A 22,531-nucleotide genomic window follows, 5' to 3' on the forward strand; every position below is an offset into this window, starting at 1 on the left:
TAGTGTAGTTGGAAAAGAGTTAATGAGGGAAAGGATTGTTCTGCTTTGGCTATTTATTAAAAATCAAGAAGCTTATAATGTGCTAATGGATGTCTTTTAAAGGTTTCTGTGGTTTTAAAAGAAGGATGCTATTGGTATTTTTGTAGAGTAGATTCTCATGCCCTTACTGATTTCTTGGGGTTTGACCTATAATGACTTTTAGACCTTTAGACTTAAAAATGCTGAACAGACCCTCCAGATAGAGCACTCTAACTCCAAGTGATGAGGTGTATATTGTTTATTTTAACAAAATTCTCCTGCCTGGAGAATGACGTCAATGTTGGAGTAGACAGAGACAAGCTGTCGGTGTCCGTATGCCCATTTGGTGTTTAGTTTGTGAAGTGAGAGTGTGAGCCAAAAGCTTCCTGAACACACTCATCACAATGAAATATCTGCGAGTCATTGTGTCTGCCTGTGGAGCAATCTGTTAGTCTAAATGTGTCTGGTGTGCATGCAAATCACTTCTGAGTTTGTTAATAAAACTTTGAACTTGATTCTCATATAACAAATCACACAAACAAGTCCTGATAGTGAGACACAAGACACAGTATGAACCCAACTAAAGATGCCCCCCATGTAAGGAAAACTTTACAAGTTGAAATTAAAATAATATCCCTTTGTGGGTGCTGAGTCCAAAACGAACATGCAAATAATTAAAAACAGCATTAAATCTGTATTTTATTTCTCTTTCATTCAGCCAGGTTAGTCCAACGAAACTGATGATATCTTTTCAAGGGAGATCTGTCCAGAAATGGTAACAACACACAATAGAATGAACGTGAAAAGAGACAAAATATGGGTTGAATGTGACAAAAATAGGTTAAATAGGCAAAAAAAAAACCAAAAAAATGGCATGAATGGGTTAACATTTTCAGAAATGGGCAAAAGTGGCAAACAATGGGCACAACAGGCAAAAAAATGGCAAGAATGAGCCAAAAGTTGCTAAAAGGGGCAAAAACTGATTTAAAAAAAACAGTTAGAAAAAAAATGAGCAAAAAGTGTGATAAATGGGCAAAAACTTGCCAAAACTGGGCAAAGGGTGGCAAAAATGGCCAAATTCAGCAGAAAATTAGCAAAGAAAGGCCAAAAGTGGCATAAAGAGGCAGAAACTGGTAACAACCGTGCCAAAATGGGCAAAAAGCACCACAAAGTGTGATAAATGGGCAAAAGGTGGCAAAAAATTGGCAACAATCAGCAGAAAATTAGCATATAGAGGCCAAAGGTGGCAAAAAAGGGCCATGATGGCCATAACGAGGCATAAATGGATAAAAAGGGCAAAAGAATGTGAGGAGGATTATTCTGGTCACTCACTGGCTGTGTCCAAAATCACTCCCTATTCACTATGTAGTGCACTATATAGTGAATATGCCATTTTGTAGTGGTGTCTGAATTCTGAGTGTGCATTGTTATTCACTATATAGTGCACTCATCCTATCCCACAATGCACTGTGAAAAGTAGTGAACAACCGACGGTCACTAGCCCAGCAATATTTACCATAATGCATCACGGTTGCTGCTCTTAAACATGACGGACGAACAAGAGGAGCACAGGTACATATAAAAAAACTTTTTAAAATGCTTTTTTGTTTGTTGGTTTTACCAAATCTGTAAGAAAATATTAAGGATTAAAAACGGAGTATTTTTTTCCCCCTATGATGATTACAAGGCATGAGACCATCATTTTTATGCAAAAATAAACCGTGCTTACACAGGCATTTCCTGAAACAATCCCGTATTTATGTAGAACGATCTCAAAACGAAAAGGAAATATATCGTTTTCATCTCAGTATGGACAAGGCCTTAGCTGGGCCCCTGATAAACCCAGAGAATCGGCCCTCCCTAGTTTGATTTATTGATGTTATCAATGTGTGTTGGATCAGGTGCATTGGTGCTAGCATCCTGGCATCCTTTTGGAGCTAAAAAGCTCTATTATTGGGTTCTGATGTTAGAAGTATTTATTCATGCTTCTTCTTTTTTCACCACTTTTCCATTCATTATTGCCACTTCTTTTTTGACAATTATTGCCACTTTTTTGACAATTTTATCCTCTTTGAAGTTTTTCACTCATTTTGTTGGCCATGTTTTACCCATGCTAACATTCTTTGTCATAAGGAGGGGGTTTTGGGATACATTTGTGGACCAAGGGTTTCTGAAAGTTATCCTAACAGGATAACCACTAAAATCGTGAGCGATCAATGGGGAAGGGGAATGCTTATATACAACAACTTAAAAGCTCCCTTTCAAAATATAACCCAGAAACTAATCCACTGCTTCCATGCAGCTGACCATAAACTAAAACTTGTAGGGAGAAGGAGAAACTCTCCTAAACTAAAATACTAAAGCCACAAGGCTGGTATGAAAAGAGAAACAAAAATGCTGAGTAAAGATACTCAGTACTGTCTCACAGCTCTTGAAACAGCTAGTAATAATATCAACAACAATCACCCAGAAAAGATTCTCAAAAGCTTTACAAACTCTACGTCTCACAAACACACAGGGAAACACAAGGAGATGTCCTCACTATCTCTGGTGGTGAGATAATGAGTCAGCACGGAGTGCTACAACCCAGGAATATATATAAGCTTGCCACACCTGGCCACAATCAGTGGCAGTCAGCTCCACACACCTGACACTGCACTGACTGATTCACACTCAGTGGCTGTGTCCAAACCATGCATTCATTCCCTACTCCCTATCCACTCTATAGTGAGCAGCATATAGTGGAATATGTAGTGGACTCAACTGCGAAACACAAAAATGATTTCGGACACTACTCTGGCTGCGGGCGATGACATCATTGCCGTCTCACAAACTGAAAAAACTGTAGTATATATGCCAAGCCTGTAGGTGGCGCAGTAACGCTGTCACGGAAATGCACCAAAAAGAGAGGGGAAGATTACGGAGCATATGTGTAATAACCCTGTAATCCGCCATTGTTGTTCTGGCCGGACCCATGCATGTGGCTTAAGCAGGCTATGCCACGTATGACGTAATCGTTTCAAGACAGAGGCGGTTGGCTGTCCACACGGAGACTAAACGGTAGATGTTTACAGATTTGTTCACTCTGGGACCCTGTTTCTAAAAGTACCGTTTACGGCCTCCGTTTGGATGAAACGCTGATGCGACAAAAAACTTAATTCGTCTCCGTGTGTACGGGGCCCAAATCTGCAAGTGGGCATGGGTGCAAGATTTACAAGTTGGTGAAACTAATTACCTATCATTTTTATAAATATATGCCTGAAAGCCTCCTGTCACTAGTAGCCGCTGTAGCTCCAGTTAACACAGATGGCCCAGTGGTTTGAGGCGAGCCCCATGCCCTCCTCTATCAATTAAGGCATAAAAATCTCCAAAAAATATCTTGAAAATAACAAATACATTTTTTTAGAGGAAAAGCATGTTGGCTAGAAACACCACTTATTAGTAAAGTTCAAACCATGATACTTTTTTCAGTATCTTGGCAACAATAATAGAATTTCTTGGCATCAATATTAGGTGAATTCTTGCTTCCATCTGCCAAAAAAACAAGCAAATGCCTGTACACGTCTCAGTAGAACGAGCTGCAAGCTTATTTTTGCAATTTGACAGAATGCCGGAGTTGCTTGCAATTTTAAAGGATGCATTCTCCTTTTGCCCACCTGCCTTATAAATACATGCCATTTTTTAAAGCTTCTGTACTTTTTGATGCGGTCAGTCACCAAAATGTATTGTGTATCAAAAATGATGAAAGTATTGAACAATTTAACTACCTTACACACCTTTATCTCACACATAGATCAAATGCTTGACCCTGGTGGACCTTTTAAATGTTCAGCAGAAAGTCATAATAGCCCATAACTCTGTTCTCATCTGCACAGCTTAGCTGTCCCTCACAGTTCAGCTATTCTTCTGCCTTTTTCACCTCCTCCCTAAAGCTGACTAGAAAAACCTGCTGTGTGGGTTTTGTGGCAAGTATTAAGTGGTTCAGAGCAATCCCTTCGCATTCTTTGCTCTGTGCTAAGAGTAAACACCTGCCACCTGCCAGGCATGTTGCCGTGGCCACTTTCTAAACAGACACTTGATTATCTGTCCGAGCTTGAGCACTCACGCTCTCCTGTAACATGCATTTCATGATTATGTTTCTACATCAGAGCAAACATGAGCTTCCCTGGAGGAACACGGAGTGATGAAGATAGGGCTTCAGTGTCATCGTGTTGGGATTAGCAGCAAATCCTTTATAGCATTAACCTAAGTACTGATGTGGCATTTAAGATTGATGCTGACAGAGGTCGTTAAATAATTATGTCGAAATTCATCCAAACAAAGGCAAGTTTAATGGGTTGAAGTAATAGACAGAGTTCAACAAACACCATGCAGCTCTGGACGTTTGATAAAGTATCACCAGCTTTTTTATTCATCATGAATTTGTATTTATTTCATATTTGACTCCTTTTGATGTTAAAGCAATAATAGAGAGGGGAAGTTTTTTCAACAGCAAAAAAATTACAAAGTTTCAAATAGCACAGTAAAACCTCTGCAACTATGAAGCTGCATCATCAGTAAAATCTTTCATATTGAGCTATACAATAGTGAAAACCTAAATAACTTGAGGAGATGCATCCAAACAGTTCATTTTACTATATTTCCCCATAATAATAAGAGAAGGTTGCTATATTAAAATTTCAAGACTTATTTATCTCACTGTCTTGGGAAATGCTTTTCTTGTTATACACCTTTTTTTTTTCTTGTGGTATGAGAAACTTGTTGACATGGAAAAACTAGCGTTGTTATCTAAAGATAACAAAAACTTTTAGCCAAGATCTTGAGAAAACAAACTGTAAGGAACAGGGGGAGGGGGTTGGGTGGGTTGTAGACTCTACATACCAACTCTCTGACTGTACAATGGCTGCTGGTGGAGCAGTTAGCTCGGATGTAGCCACAGCAGTAGCTTTAGCAGAACTGGACCACATTTCTCTATTACCAAGACTAGGTTAAAACCTAGTATGGCTGACCACAACTACCTAGGATTCCTGTTGAAATGCCTGACTGAATTGTGTGTTCTGGCAGAGTGATTGTTTTTTGGGGTGTGTAATTGTGCTGTTCCTTATGTCAGTGGGTTGAGAATTGAAGGACCCTAAAAGTTTAAAACATGAAGCCCTGTTGGCAGGAAACAGCTAACCCGACACGCCGGATTGACTCATGTATCCATTGTGTGAATATATTTGACATTCATCTGGGAAAGCTCCCATAGAAAGCGTTTTGGAAGGGCAGGACTTTACAGAAAATTTTCTGAAGGTGATTGGAGGAACGTTCCATCTGCCAAATTCATGACGGGCCAATCAGAGTGACAAATGACGTGCGCATTCGCTACTCTTGTGCAGGCTACTGCCGCCTTAGATTGTTTATGGCGGAGCTTCATCTAAAATTGATGCCAGTTGTTTTTTGATTCTGAGGCCCCGTCTACACGGAGTTGAATTCAGGAGTATACACAAAAGTTTTTTGTCGTATCGGCATTTCATCCACACGGAAACAGCGTTTGGGAGGCCATAAACGATACTTTTTGAAACCGGGCCCCTGAGTGAACAAATCTGTAAACGCTTACCGTTTCATCTCTGTGTGGATAGCCAACAGCATCTTTCTTGAAATTATTACGGCATACATAGCGTAGCCTACTTACGCCACATGCCCTGTCGAACCAAAACAACAATGGCGGATTACAGGGTTGTGTTTGTGCTGCAGAAGCTATTGAGCTTATTATGGCTTTTACAGCAAATCTGATGCTCCTTTACCACCACCAAGAACAACACCAGGCACTCTTAAATTCACCCCTGAGAACAACCAGGAGGAAGTTTGTGGCAGTTTTCTGTAATCTGCTCCTCTCATTTGGTGCATTTCCGTGGCAGTGTTACAGCGCCAATTACAGGCTTGGCATATGTACTACGGCGTTTGCAGTTGTTTTCAGTGGTTCCATGCTTATGCAGATATCTCCTGAAACGATCCCATATTTACGAAAAACTTTTTCCAAACAAAACGGAAATATGAAGTTTTCCTCTCAGTGTGGACAAGGCCTTAGTGCAGAGGTATTTTTGAGTCTGAACAGCCACATTTCATTGCCACTGATAGACTCACTCGAATGTGAAATAGGTAAAAAGTTGTAAAAAGTCAAACAATTTGCAGCTAGTATAGAAAGGTGCTGACATTAAGTCTTACCTAACCTCATAATCATGATAGTAAGTCAGGTATGTTAGACACTCTATCCGATCCACTCAGTGACTCTAGCTGTTTACCTTTACTTAAAAATACTGGATGTTTCAGCAGCAGTTAGAAGGGAAAGGGATTCTTTTGCCCTCTGATTCATTGGTGCTTTACTGCAAAGACACTGAACTTCATAAAGCATGACTGCAGTTCTGTTCTGTCTGACATAAAGCATTTCTATCCACCTCATCATGTGCAGCCAGCAGTAGTTTCTTTAGGAGTCAGATCTGGCTGCTCTCATCGATGTCCCGTTCACTGCTGCAGAGAGCGATGTCAGCTTGGACGGCTCCTGCTCTCACATGTTAACACGGGTAGCATACAGAGCAGAGCAGCTCAGGCTGTCTCACTAATTTTGAGAGTCCCATCTTTATAACAAAACATCCTCCTGAGGGGAGCCATGACCCTGACCCCTGAAATTCAGAACTCAAAAAAAGCACAGGACAAGACTAAAAAATGCTTTATGAGGCTGAATCATGACGGCACATTTAGGAATGTTACATAAACATGGAGAACAGCAACAAATGTGACAAGATAAAGCACCACTGTTTGGGTAGGTTCGGTGTGTTTTTAAAAACAAGTAACTTAAAATCAAAAAGGAATTTTAGAGCAAAGTGGTTCTTAAAAGGTTGAAGAGAACGGGACATTCTTGAGATAAAGATTTGATCTGACAATTGTAACCTGAGGGGGAAAAGCAGAGTGTTTTAGCACTTGTGATGTGTTGCAGCTGGGGTCCTTCGGTTTTAAAGATAAAGGAAGTCAAAGCTTCACTGCAGTTGCTTAAATGCAGCAATAAGGATAAGTAAATTAATTGGTAATTCGGCAGTTCTTTCATGCAAAAAAGTCATAATACATCATGATATCTAAGCGACAGGAGAAAATGCCTCTGATAAGATGAAGTTCAGGATTGATTTATTAATTGACTTAAATTTGGTGTGAGTTTCACCTCTTACCACACATCATCCTTTAACTTCTCAAAGAATGATGTAGCTGCCTGTCACATTCAGGACGGACCAATCAGAGCAACAAGACAAAATGAGGTAGGAGGCATGCGCAGCCCTGGTAGTAACCTGAGCTCGACAGACGGTTTACGTTTATCAACAGTGGAGCTTGTTGGTGGATAATACTCATGCCGAGGCCGGTTGGGAGAAGTGCAAAAATGTCCTCTCCCTCAATAGAAGCCTTCAGTGTGGCTTTTTGCTTATGTTTTGATAAAGAAATGTTTCCCAGTGCTGATAAAACAACAGCTATAGGATAGCTACATCTGAGCTTATTACTACAATGGCGGCCATTAAATATACCAGCATCTTTGCAAGATGGATCTGCCTGATCAAAGACATGGAATTTGGCCAATCCATCTGCTTTGCAAGATTGTCACACTGCACCTTTTGGAAAACTCCATTACACCGTGTGTCAGTTTCTCCTCTCTTTCATGCCATTAGTGTGCATTGTTTTCTCTGTCATTTACATGGCAATGGTAGGCGTTGCCAACTACCTTGTGTAATGTTGCTAACTGGACTTTTCGCATACTTGCAAATACATACACAGTTGCTCTCCCACTATGTTGATGAACTGTGGAGAGCACTGCTGCTTCCACACCCCGAAGACACAAGCCTGTTTTGGATTAGGGCTCGGCAATTAATTGCACATTAGGTTAAATCAAATTGCAGAAGTTGCGATATTTCTTTGACTTGAAATGTGTCAAAATATCAGTTTTAATAAATCAATTTTTTGCAGCGGCAGAGATTTTAAACACATTATGTAAACATTCAAGTGTCAATTTTTTTAATAATGGTTTAAAAAAATCTTTGCGTTTTATGTATGTTTTTCTTAATCAAGATGAGTGACATAAAAATGATAATGCCCTTAAACAGAGGAAATGACATCACATTTGCAATATGAGCAAAAATAGTTAGCTCATTCTATCTAAAACTAATGAAGCCTAGCATTACTTAAAAAAAGTCATATCCCAGCTGTGATCAGCTGGTAGCCAGCCTCACCTCCCCCACCCCAGCCGCCTCCTTTATAGCTTAAAGCTAGTTGTGTCCCCATATTCAGATTCCTGCTACTATGGATAAAGTGCTTCTGGAATAATTTCATTGTTTTCGATACACATAGTCTTATTTATGGAATTATTTATTGCTTGAATTTGTTGAAAAATAAATCAGATTAACCCAAGAATAATTGCATATTAAATCACAATCACAATACTTGGGGAAAAAAATCCCAATTAGATTATTTTTGCAAATCGTTCAGCCCTATTTTGGACCTGGTTCAGGTTAGTGGGGACAACTTTGAAAATAAAATAGCTACTGCAGAGGAAATTTTCTCATGTCAAGGACATTGCTGTCTCTTGAGTGAGCTGCTTCACCCACACACTGAAAGACAGACTATTGCCACCATGGCGTGCTTTTTACAGCACATAACAAAACATTTTGCATATTTTACAGATGTTTTTGAGAATGTAGCATGTGCATGTGTGATTATTTTTAAGGGGGGGGGGTTCCATTTTCAGTGGAAACAGGTCTATCTCTCTAGTTTGGAAAAACTTTTGGACCAACACAGGCCTGAAGATCTGAATATTTTTGTATATGCTGTGGTAGTTTTCAGTATTATCTATCATAAAGGAGGAAAGAATGTATTGCTTCATAAAAGTGTTTCACTATAATGAAGTTGAGTATAGAGCCTTGGTTCTCAAGTGGTGGTTCAGGGTCCAAAAAGTGGGTTGGAAAGCCTGCGATGAGTGCCTGGAAAATGTAATTACCATAAAGACTATGATGGGATTTTATTTTGAAGGATGTATCTTCATCTCTTTGTTCCATTAGATCTCTTGTTCCATCTCAAGTCCAAACTGCCCCATTTTTCATTGAAAACATCTGGTTATAATTGAGAAATTAAGTAGCGTGGGTCATAATTTGTTGTTAAGGAGGTAGTGGTGGGTCCTGATGCTGTAATTAAGAACTATGGGTAAAGAGTATCAAAAGCCTCTACACCCTTGATGCTTTATATTGATTTTGATGCATATCTCCAAATGCTGATGTAAATTTTAACAAAAATTATGACACATGGTTTGCACATATTTGTTTGCTCTAAAATGAGCTGGTTAATCAGAGAAATAAAAAACACACAATCTGATCAGCGGCATGAAAAACTACCCCTGCACCTTTGGACAGTTATCCCATGATGCAGTGTGTTTCATGACTCAGTTGTTTATCCAGTGAAAATGTCTGTCTGCTGAAGTATTATGTGGGAGCCTCTGGATGTAATCTTGCCTTGGCAGGGGGAGTTGATGTGGAGCTGCTCAGATGTCGGTAGCTGGATTAGCTCTTACATTGGGCTTGAAGTCTGGACTGGTCGGCCTCTTCAGACCAGCAGATCATGATAGCATTGTCAGACTCTTTCTGCATCTGCAGCTGACAGATGATGCTCAGCCATCGACACCGGCCTCAGTGGGTGGATGAGACGGAGCAATACAGCATTCGAGTGTGCATCTGCAGGGAAGGACGCTCCCAGTCCATTCAAGATCTGCAATTACACAGAGCCTGGTGATTAGCTAGAGTTCACTTCTTCCTTCTCTGGCTGTGAGCTGCCGGTGGATGACTAATGCCCTGTGATTATCCTCAAGTAGATTCTTCTTAATGACAGGGGACGTTAAGCTCTCTGTGCTCATTTGTTTCAGTCAAAGCCATGATGAAATTCATCAGCCAGTTTCACTTAAAGTACCAAAATTTACTTAATTCTCTGCATGGCAGTTATTAATCTTACGAACAGCTCCTTTGACCCAGAATTTAAATGGAAACACAGTATCAGTGATTCTAATTTCAAATAGTGGCTGGTCGGATTGCAGGGCAAAGCTAAATCATGTAAACCTTGCAAAGCAGATGGATACGCCCATTTCCGTGTTTTTCACTGGCGAATCTATCTTGCAAAGCTCCCGTCTGAACCGTTAGGGTCCGGTTAGAAAGTGACAGGAACAATCTGCTTCAGGCACAGCGGAGTTGTGAGGTAAAGTGAGCAGAGGTCGGTGCAATTATGGTGGAAGACTTTAGCGTGGATGCTGCTAAAGCGCCAGTTTTATCAGAACTTGACATTTCTTTGTTAAAAGAACAGCACTGAGTTGTTTCTTTTCAAAACGACAAAAGTCGTGTACTGACATTTCTACAGTTGCCATGATTTGCATTATGCAGCTTCGGTAGGGGCGCAGCTCGCTGACGGCTATGTCATGTGTTTTGCTGCTCTGATTGGCCAGTAAAGATGTGACCAGATGGACGTGTGAAACAAATCCATCTGGTGTGCCAGGTTAAAATCATGTTTGGTTAACGGGTTTTTTGTGATTTTGTAATCACATTGTAGTTTCGATGATCATATATAACAAATTACACCTTGGAGCAAGGAAACCCATGGTGGGGGATTAAAGGGGCGAGCTTTCTGGGGACAAGCCAAATAGGGGACGCATGAAGGTGAGGAAAACCATGGTCCATTATAAAGATAAGCTGTAATGATAATATTATATGTCTGACCAGAATAGTAAACATTCTTATCAAAGAAGAAATATATATACTTATTAATGATGTAGTTAAGTATAGCCTTCATTAAAATATAAACCCCCCTTTTTTAAAAACAGAATTACCTTTTTTTGTTAAAAATGACTAAATAATTGCAAAAGGGGGCGAGTAAAGGTGAAAATTGACAAATGTTGGTTAAAAGTGGTTAAAATTGGTGGATAAAGATGGTGAGAAGTGGTTACAGAAGGTTAAATGATAAAGCTGCAAGAATGGGGTCACAGATCCAAAATTGGGATAAAAGTGGCAAAAAATGTGAAAAGTGGCTTTAAAGGGGCATGAATGGATTAAAGATGTCAAGAAGGGCAAATGGTGGCAAAATGATCAAAAAGTGGCAAAAATTGGCATCTATAATAGTGAAAACTGGTTTAAAAGTGGGTGACATAAATGGATAACAAGTGTAATAAATACATAGATACACTTGTGTATGCTTTTTTTCTTGGTGCAATAATATATGCATAAACACATCTGTTTGATGCTAACTATGTGCAATAGGGCTATGTGCAATAATATTAGCACTTTATCTAACCAGGCCAAGAGCGATGTGCAATTTCTTCTCTAAGCACACTCATGACCATGTGCAATATATCAGCACACTTGCACTTTAGCACTGCAGCACATTATCGTATTATGCACTTTAACTGGAATGGTAAATTTATCTCTGGTCTGTCCTAAGCTAAGTACTGTTTTATTTGGGTCTTTGTTTTTTATTGTATCATCTATGTTGTCTTGTTTTGGTGTTGTTTGACTCTTATGTAGATTTTTAATGTACTTTTTTTTTGTATATGCCATCATCCTGCCAGGGACTACAGATGGAAATTAGCCTATGGCTACAATCTGGCACATTTACATGTTTATGTCCATTAATGTGCATTGTCCCATGTCACAAATAAATAAATAAATAAAATAAATAAATAAACAAGTGTCAAAAGATTGGTTAAAAGGGGGATACCAGGGAAAAGGTAGAAGGAGCTGTAATAAGTGTAAGGGCAGAATAATTAAATAATTGCAGCAGGTAAAAATTGGCAACAATGGGTTTAAAGTTGCAAAACTGGCAGATATTACTTGTTAAAGAGAGGCAAAAATGGGTCAAAAGATACAAAAATAAGGTTAAGTAAGGTAAAAAGTGCCAGTAAAAAGAGTGAAAAGTATTCAAAAGTGGCAAAAATAGGTTAACAGTGGCAAAAGTGGTAAAATATGGTCAAATGTTGAAAAATGTGGCAAAAACAGACGGGAACAGTGATGAAAAGCGGTTAAAAAGTGGCACAGTTAAGTTATTTGAGCATCAGAGCCTTGCAATAGCTTGACAGACTTTTCAGCACTAAAATGAAGTAACTGTTAGCACCAGTGCTACTGATGCAACACACTTCCATTGATATCAATAATCACAACTGGGGAGGGCCCAGTGTCTGGGTTTATCAGTGGCCCTGCCAGTTCTGTGGCCAGGTCAGGTTGGAGTAATGTACAGATAGACAGTATGCTCCCAAATGCTGGTATTAGCATTTAAGAAAGACACACCATCAATTTAAAATCACAAGCTTGCCAATATCCTTTTAAATCAAGTAATCTACAGTCTACTGCTAGCTTAATGGTCAAAGTAAAGGCTGATACTAACTGTATGCTAAAATGCTAACAATATATGCTAATCTCTATGTTTATTTCAATTCTTAAGTTAAATCTCTTGACAAGTTTACTAAAGTCGAATTATGACGCAAAGCATGCTATCATAGTAACATTTTGAATCTTTTTTTCTAGCAGTTTCATTGTGTCAGCACTTTTGTAACTACTGTTAGCATGCTAACAATCATACATTTAAACTATTATGTTGTGCTTTCTAGCATGATGTAATTTTTTTCTGTTTACCAGTAAACCAGCTTTTTAAAGTGAGATGTAAGCAAGCATGGGTAAAAACTAGCATCAGAATATTAAGTTATGTGTCCTAGCAGTATATAAGTGCTAACTTATTGTAAGCTAGCATCTGTTTTAGCAGTAGCATGCTAACTTTGCTCCCAAAAATGTGAGATTCATGCTGTTAATCAGAGAAGGCATAAAGGAAGATGAGGGTCAGCAAAAGCCAGAGGGGGAGTGTATTTCTGGTTGACCCACATGCTTTTCAGACAGTAGGGCCCAAAGGGGTGATGCTGACAAACCTGAAGTGACACCGTGGATGTCCTCAGGAACCGTCTCTCTCCAGAAATACCTTCATCATACACTCATGTGAACAGCGGTGGTTCACAAGGACAAACGTGTGGTGTGTGCTGCTAGCTTTGCCTTCTCTATGACAAAATGATATCACCAGCTTCTGCCAGGATGATACACAACACCACAGAGCAGCAGATGGCTATCAAGAGGCCAGAAGATGCAGAATGTCTGAGATGGATCACTTTGAAGGAGGAAAAGACAGTAAAAAGCTGAAGAGTGAAATAATGTGGGCTCCTTATAAAGATTTATACAGATAAATAATATTTTATTTCTGGGACATGATAGACCAGACATGGGACTTTACTTCTCTGACAAAAATGATTCACTAGTCTTTAAGATATGTAGGGAGAATAAAACTGAATTTCCCTGAGAGCCCACTTAAGCCTGACTCTAAGGAATCCCAGTAATAGCCCATAATAGGATGCCAATTTTGCAGGAATAAATAAGTTTACAGCCTGGTAAACAAACAGTTTTAGTGTCTGCAGTGTGTTTCATTATTGGTAAGAACTTCTTGGGGATGAATTGTTTTATAACTCATTGATGTTGATTACATTGAGGCTGAGAGTTATGAATTACCAGCTATAAGGGGTAGGGCTGACTTTCTGACAGTGATAATGGACCTCCACTAGAGTATGTAACTAGATTATATCTACTGATGGGTCAGGAGAAAACGAGGTGGTAATTATGGGCAGGGTTTTGTTATACTAGCCATTTGCAATGGCTGCCTCCAGTGAGGTGATAAGCTTGGATGCAACCACATCATAGATGTGTCTTTATTAAATCAAGGGCGGAGAGCAACACTGAAAGATTTTCATGATAGACAAGAGGTTTTCACTCTGCTTTGGCATGTGTTTGCGATTGTTACAGGTGGGGTCTGCTGGTATATCCAATGGCTGCTGCTGCGGTAGCTTTTAGCCCGGATGTAGCAGTAGGAAAGCGGCAGATTAACCGGAACTGGACTACATTTTACTTTGAAACAAGAACTAAGAGTCACGTTGAAACCTTGTCTTGGCAGAGAAGATGTTATTGCTCCAGACTAGCCTTGGCATCAGTTTATTCACCGAAGAGCCCCACCGTTCACAGCTACGGCGACAATAGCTGCTCAGGAGAAGTGCATGCATAGAACCTTACTTTGTGATGTTGCTGTGAGTGGCCTGTCATGAATGTGACAGATGAAACATTCCTCAAATCACCTATTGAGAATTTTTTTGAAAAGTCCTGCCCTTCCCAGGCGCTTTCTATGGAGCTTTCCCAGATGACTGTGCAATAAATCCATGCTGTACAGTCTATCTGGTCTGTCATAATAAATGCTAGTGGTTCCAAATATCAGTCTCATAGTCTACTAATAACTGGTATCAGTATCAGCCCCAATAACAACAATTTTGAATGACCCCTACAACAGCCCTACTTCAGCTAAATTCTGTTTTTACTTTGTTCATCCTCTTTTCATAGATTTAACAAGTGTTTTAAGTACTGAAGATTTTTTTTGTTCATCCTTTAACTTTAATGTGCATTTTAAGGATTGAAATTCTAGGTCTGAACTACAAATCAGGATCAATATCAGTATTGGCTAAAATGAAAAAATGTGCATCCCTATTCTCAGACTAAAAGAAAAACATCCTGTTAACTTTTAGTGATCAGTCATATCACTTAATCTGAAGCTTTTTCAGGGAAATTAAAATTAAATGTCATTTTGGGCCAACTGCTGTAAAATTTTTATCAGACACTGATTCAGTAAAGGAACAGCAATTCAATACAAAATAATCAATACTCCTAAGATGGTCTTGTGCAGATTATAACTTTCAGACATTGAGTGTTTATGTAGATAAACTCTAAAATCATACAGTGCACTTTGAAAGATAAAGTTTACAGCTTTTACTTTAACCTCTGAAGAGAAATTCTGTTCACTTTTGTTAAATGTTATTGATAAAATAATAGCAAAACTTGTTTATAGTTATTTATTTTGATTTTTTTTAAATAGGGAAAAATATGCAAATTGAAACATGATTTAGTTTGAAAAAGTCCGAGATGTTATTTTTAGGTCATATCACCCAGCCCTAACATCTGTGTTATAAAGTCTTTGTGTCAGCCCAACACTATGCAATATTTGCAGCATAGTTTAACTCAGCGATTTTATCAGCACCAACCATCATGAACAATATAGACAAAAAATGTGATGACATAACTGTCCCTTAGGCATGCTGAGATTTGATTGACATACATTGGCGAGTTTCTGCTGCTGCCGTGTCCTGAAGTAATCTGCAACAATCTTAGATTTCCTTTTTCTTTATGGCATGTTTTACTGTGTTTGATGTGATAAAAGCGACTAATCTGCGCTGTTTATTCAAAGTGGCACATAAAAGAAGGCCTGAAAGTGATGTTTTTTATGTTTAAAAATTCAGAGAGGACATCTGGTAGCTTTATGGTTAAGGGGCAACAAACAGGCCTATTGATTTTTATCTAACATCCACACTCTCTGCTTTAATATCTTTAGTCTTTATCAACACTGTCTGATTCTAAAAGTGTTAAATACAGCACAATTACTGTTTAAAAGGATTCTTTCTTGCAGTTATCATGCTCATTTTTGCAGAATGTTTGTGTCCCTGACATTTAGGAGAATATGCGGTCATCCTTGTGCCATCTCTAATTAGCCTCACTGCAAATATGCGTGTGGTGTTTGTCTGCAGCGGCACCACCATCACTAAAGCAGCATCTACACACCATGATCAGCACAGTCAGGACCACGTGATTATTGGGCTTCTCTTAAAGCCCTCGCTATCTGAAATACATCACATCATATTTGTTCTGCACTCTGCATGTAATGAACGGTTGGGTGACTGAGCAGTTTTAGAGGCTCCAGCCAACCGAGGTAAACACAGCCGGTTGTACTCTGCGGTCATGTGGCTGCAGTGTCGGTCCAGGGAAACTACGTCAGCTTGCAGCATTGCACTTGGCTTTCTGCCCTCCTGGCTGGAACACACATACACAGACTCACGGCACTAACTTTGTTATATCATCCTCCCACCTCTGCCCCGCCTCCACTCTTGTGTGTGATAGCGCTTGGACTTGGACCTAGAAGAACATATGCCCGGACAAAAGGGGATTTGTTTCTCTCGTTTGTTTCTCCTGCGACAGTTAAAGCCATCGTCTGCAGCAGATCTCCTGGCACGCTCAAGCTCTGATAGTAGGCTACTGGTGTTGCCACGTTTCTGCTGAGTCTTTACTTACAATTGAGACAATAATTCCTCTTCTTAGGGGTCTCTTCCAAGTCTAACACTCCTACAGACAAAGCTGCTTCTTTGTGAGCATGACTAAGCATTGACCAATGTAGTCCTGATAATGGATACTGATGGGTGAGGCTGGGTGTTCTTTTTATTAGCCAGACCCAGACAGAGAATCCACAACTTTTGCATTGTAGCAGAAGCTCATATTCCCCAGCAGCCTCTAGTCAAACATATGTTGTGATTTTTTTGCCAGCACCTTCAGGCGCTTTTCATCCAAGTGCACAAATCTACTGAGATGCCTAGAGGAAAACCAATGCTGCTTTACCATTCATTGAATACACAAGTATGTTTGTAGACACTGCTTTTTCCTGCCTTACACACACCTCATAAGAGGCTATTCATTATTCAGTGCCACAGTGTCACATTGCAATGATTAACCTTTGCAGCAATATCACACTTATGATCTCCACTTAGTCATAAAAGTATTATTATAATTCAGTCAGGACCATTTTGTCAAGAAATACTCATGATTTGCTGATGTAAATATTTTTCTTTCATAGCAGCCATTAATTTTCACTTATTTCCATTATTTGTATTTGGTGGTTGGGCTGTTTAAAGATCCCCCTGCCCTTTCACAAGCCTATGTGAAAAGCATCAAGCTGGAACACCACATGTTCCTGCCTTTCCTGTGCCTTCAGCCTGAGGAAGGGAGAGAAGAAACAAAAGCCCAGAGCAGAGCAGGCATCAATGACAACAGAATGACATTATCAGACGCAGAATAAAGGAGGAGCTGGGGTGGAGGAGGGTTGCAAAAAGCAGCTTGCAGAGGCATAGCCAGGCCAGAGCAGTTTAGATATTGCAGCATGGATGTGATTAGCCAATAGCGTGCTTGGAGCTGATGACGGCATGGGCGAGATCAGCTGATCTCAATTATGTGGCAGCACATGACTCGGTGGCCTGCCTGAAATAATGCTATACACTCATTTTGCAAAGATTTTGAAGATCCTCTTCCAATGGCAATTTTGAATATTTTTAGATAAAAATCATCTTTATTGATCCCCAATTGGAAGAAATTAACCATTTACAACAAAGGAAGAAAGGATGCAAAAAAACAGTAATGAGTAAGGAAGAATAGCCAATGCACTTAGCAGTGCTAATGGGGATCCCAATAAAGAAAAGAAAAAGCACAAACACTGACAGTAGGATACTAGCATTAAAAGTGTTAAAGGTGCAGTGTGGAATATTAAGCCTAGTAGCATAAAATTCATAAAAGTAAAAAAATATATAAATGAATATCCTACATATATAAATTGTTTTATTCTTTTATTACCTTGGGATAAGCCTTTTATTCATACATAAGGAGGCGCCATGACATCCATCATCTTGGATTTTTGCATCTTACATGTTCCTACAATACCACAGACGGGACTAAATAACAGAAACCTATTATTTTAATTCCACTGGTTGCCTCTGTTACCCTCAGAAGTGAGCATCTTAACCTAGAGTCTGACTGTTTAATGTTGCTAATATTCCCCAGTTTCACACACTGCACCTTTAATAGCAATTACAAAAAAGTAAAAAAAATGTTTTATTGTACCAAATAAATATTCCAGATTAATCTTGATGCTTGTAAAAATACAAAATTTTGTAAAATATTAAAAAAAAACAAGACAGACCCATGGGCAGCCAAAAGCCAGCACTTCACCAGGGTTGTTAAATGAAAAACAACCCCCCCAACCAGTGTTTTGTTCACTTGGTCCCATGACACCACTAGAGGACTCCACCATCCCAGAGCCGACCCCCTCAAACTGCCCATTATGCCAAAATAGAGACAGTCTTTATCTTATCTACCCTACCACATGGCCATCACAGCCCAAATAGCATCACCACCTTCAACAGACCCAGGCTCTGTGCATGCAAGCTCCAAGAAGTGACAAGGCTCATACTACATATCCTAGCACAACTCATAGTTGCCACCTACTCCTGATGCCAACATTATACTGTACATGAAGAGAATAAAGGAGAAAACAGAAAGACAGAAAAGTGTAAGCTTATACTTTGACCTGGTCTGGAGTGTTTCTGTTGGAATTTGTGCCTTTTCATTCTGTAGAGCATTTATGGGGTTAGGCGCTGAGAGGGCCTGGCTTGCAATCTAAGGCCAGTCAAGTTCTTCCATACCAAACTCATCAAACCATGTCTTAATAGTCCTTGATTTGTGCACTGGGGTACAGTCATGTTGTAATAGAGAAGGGCTTTCCCCAAACTGTTGCCACAAAGTTGCATTATCCTAAATGTCTTGGTTTGCTGAAGCATTAAGATTGCCCTTCACTGGAGATAAGTGGCCTTGCCCAAACCCTGAAAAACAGCTCAGCACATATTTCCAATGCCTCACAGTCCAGTATTGGTGTGCTTAAAAAAACTCCATCTGACGCTTTGCATTGGACTTGGTGATGTGAGGATTGCATGCAGTTGCTCGGCCATGGAAACCCATTCTATGAAGCTCCTGACACAGTTTTGTGCTTTCATTAATGCCAGTGGAAGTTGAGAACTCTTCAGCTATGGAATCATTAGAGCCTTGATCCAGCTCTGTGATTTTGTGTAGTCTTCCACTTGGTGGCTGAGTTGCTGTTGTTCCAAAATGCTTCCACTTTTAAATAATATCACTTATAGTTGACTCCAAGGAGGAAATTCCTCAAATTGCAAAGGTGGCGTCCATCTGTGGCAATGGGTATGATTAAAACACCTGAATTCAGTAATTAACAGGTATGTCCAAATACTTTTGTCCATAGTGCCGATGCCAGTTATCAACATTATGAGCTAATATCTGCTGATACTCATATTATGCCAATTATATTGTGCATATCTAGTGAAAGAAGTATTATTTTTGATGTTATAGGTGCATTTTATTAATAAACTTTGGATCACACAGCTAGTGAAGTGTATGAGGGTCACATCACTGCTTGAAATAATGAACTTCGACCTCCAAAATGTTATCAGTTTATCTGTAAGTCAAAGGGAAAGTTAGTGCCAAATATGACTGAAAACTTCCCTGGTGACAAGTAAAAGCAACATCCCTCAAGCAACAGGTAAGAATTAGGCCTAATGTCATGACCTTTGACCTCCATAAAGTGGACACTTGTGCAAAGTTTAAAGAATGGACCATACAAACAGAGGAATGTACCTACTGATAGACAACTCAATAACATGATGCCTTCTGACCCGGCTATCAGAGGAATAATTTGACTTCAGCTTAATTTTTTAAAAATCCATAAGAAGTCTCATTAATACATATCTAATTTAAAAAACTACATGATATAAACATTTAATTTCTTTTTATCTCAAACAGAAAATGAGTTTAAACAGAGCTTCAAAGGGAAAATTCTTCCATTATTGCCTTACATAGACACTGAATAGTGAGAGGATTTTGCACCTTCTTCTCAGCCTGGCTATCAAAATTTTTTAAGCATGATTTAATCAAAAATGTGGCCGAGGACACCTAGGGTTTATTAACAGTGTTGGACAATAATCAACTCTAGGTGTTGGGATCGGAAAAGGGAAAAAGGCATTTCTATTTAAAATTGATAGCATGTCCCAATTAATTTAGATTCATTTTTTTTGTACAGCAGCAGCGCCATTTACTAAAGGTACCCAAGGACAGTATCTAACAGCTAAACAGCTGCATAAAAGCCTGAATATCTGCATTACAAAATATTTCATGTCTTCCCCGAGTGTCTCTGCTCTTCCTCTTATGTAATATTTAGGACATTTTTTCTCCTCCTCCTCCTCTCTTCCAGAGCTCCATCCAGATCACTTTTGACAGCAGTCTCCAGCTAACTGCTGCCTCTGCCATAGATAGTGTGACCTGCACGGACCAATCAGCACACAGAATGGTGAGTAATCTTTGTGATGGCTCGTGTTCATTAACGCATACAGGGATTAACATCTGAAGCAGACATCTTTAGCCATTCACCCAGTTAATTTTAATTAGGACAAGACATGACAAAATCTCCTGGCCTTAATTTCCGTGTGATTCGTGTGAACTACAGACAAAGACACATTTTAATTAACAGGGGAAACGGGGGATTTTTGTGGGTAAAATGCCTCCAAACATTTCAATGGTGCTTCTTTTTGTGTTACAGGTGTTACACTGTAAATGTTGGGTGGACACGGTGACATTTCCTGTAACCGTCACCCAGCAGTCACACGCTGCTGTTTCCATGGACACCTATCAGATCACTATTGCACCTACAGTGGCCAAGGTATGAGAGAGCACACCACCTGGATTTTTACTATTTGCATTGTTGAGAAAAAATCTTTGAAAACAAATGAGAACGTTTGAGCATGATTTGGATCATTATTAAACTCTCTAAAAAATTGCATCCTTCATTTTTTTAGTGGTAAAAATTATCGTTAGCCTCTGTTTAAGGTCAGGAATGCAGATATTTATCTGCACTATAAACTCAGAACCAAAATTAGAAAGAGTGTATTTAAAGGGAATGAGCTCTAATACTCAGTTTGGTTTCAGTGTTGTTACACCCAAAACACTTCTGATTTGTTTTATAATTTATAATCAAGCATGCAATCTGTCCTTTTTGTGTTCTGTACAGGAGTTTGCACTTGGGTTGTAAGCTGTCTAGATAACAAAATCTAGACTGACATGCCACAATTCATTTTTGCATCACACGCTTTGACAGCACACTTTATGTTGTCAAAATAGGGTCTTTTGACTCTGTTCTCTGCTTGTCTGAGTGAAGCCCAGAAAAACCCCAAACTCACATTTCTTTCCTGATTAAAAAAAAGGCACAGTTGCTTTCTATTACCTTTTCCTTAACTTGTTTCATAATTCAAAATTTGAACTGCAACTCTTTATTTGTGCCAAATTATTTAAATCAATTAGCCATTTAGATAACTGTTTTACAGGTTAACTTACAGGTGTGGTTATTAGTCTACATACCTTGGCAGCAGGCCCGGCTCTAGGCGTGGCCAGGATGGGGCAATGCCCTAACAAATGCCCCAAATGCCCCGCCAAATTATCCTGTTTTTATCTCTAATTTAAAATAATAACACAAAAATAGCTTTTTATCCTTTCTGATTTGACCAAGCATAAGCATGCCACATTCAAATATTCAAAGTTTGATTGTTTAGCTGAGGGTGTTATTCCAGGTACTCAGTGTTATGCACAGCTGTTTTCAGTATTATAGTAAGGAAGAGACATAGGCACAATAGAAGAAGGCACAGGCTGCACCCTCTCAATCTCACAAGCATGTCCCCCCCAGTTGTAGGCCCGCTTGGATGTGGAGATCTCACCACTGCTTCTGCCCCTTCTTTGATCGCTTTTGCCAGGGCATTTATGGCCATTATCACACCAGATACAACTGTCATGACCAGCTGCTTGGTTTGTGGGACTATGGTGCACAGTGTCCTGCCTGGTCATAGTGCCTACTGCAGCTCTCATGTTCTTGACATCAAGCGAGTCATTATCAATGTCTGGGAGACTAGGTGTTTTTGAAGAGTCCCTATTTTATTTACCAAGGTTTTATTTTGAGACATTTCACCTTATATTTTAACCTTTAAAGCAGATTTGCCAGAATGTCATCAGACAAATCCATCTTGCAACGCTCCAACTGACAGTGTTTGTGCAGAAAGCTTTACAAAAGATGTTTTTGCTCTTCTCCTGACCTGCTTTGGCATGAATTTGATGTTGTTACAGGTGGGGTTATGTTGTACTGAAAGCCAGTGTATACAGTGGGTGATGGTAGAGCGATTAGCTTGGATGTAGCTGTAGAAAAGTGGTGGTTTAATCAGACCTCAACCATTGCTTTATTAAAAGAGTCACAATGAAAACTTCTCTTAGCAGAGAAGATATTTTTGCACATTTTCTGATAGGCTTTGGCATTGATTTAAGCCACTAACAAGTTCCATCGTTTAAACACTATGATAGCACTAGCCTGTAGAGTGCAGGTTAGCACTGTAGCTGTGCATGTCTACAACTTCAATTTGGCTTGTCACCTTTAGAGGCCCATCATGACTGACAGACAGAACGTTCATCCAATCACCTTCTGAGAAATTTTTCTAAAAGTACTGCCTCTCCAGAACACTTTGTATTTATTTCCTCAGGTGTCAGAGCTTCCAATTATTCTTGACTAAAAGCCTCCAGCTCTTGTGATTTCTTAGGTAGCATTGCTTGAACTGCACATTTCACCCCCCTCCCAAAGTGGCCCAGTGATATTGAGTTGAAGAGACTGCGATGGCCACTCTAGAACCTTCTCCTTTTTC

The 22,531-nt window shown here is 39.4% G+C and overlaps 1 protein-coding gene across 3 annotated transcripts in view; it reads left to right on the forward strand.

The window, feature by feature from the left end:
* Nucleotides 1-22,531, forward strand: part of c2cd2l (c2cd2 like) — a 46,343-nt gene that overhangs the window by 5,095 nt on the left and 18,717 nt on the right. For all 3 annotated transcript variants that reach the window (XM_041802001.1, XM_041802000.1, XM_041802002.1), the window contains exons 3-4: nucleotides 20,050-20,145; nucleotides 20,395-20,514. In XM_041802001.1, the coding sequence (XP_041657935.1) occupies nucleotides 20,050-20,145; nucleotides 20,395-20,514 (216 nt within the window). The remainder of the gene's footprint in view (nucleotides 1-20,049; nucleotides 20,146-20,394; nucleotides 20,515-22,531) is intronic.

This window comes from Cheilinus undulatus, linkage group 12, assembly GCF_018320785.1.
Source record: "Cheilinus undulatus linkage group 12, ASM1832078v1, whole genome shotgun sequence".
Lineage (NCBI taxonomy): Eukaryota > Metazoa > Chordata > Actinopteri > Labriformes > Labridae > Cheilinus > Cheilinus undulatus.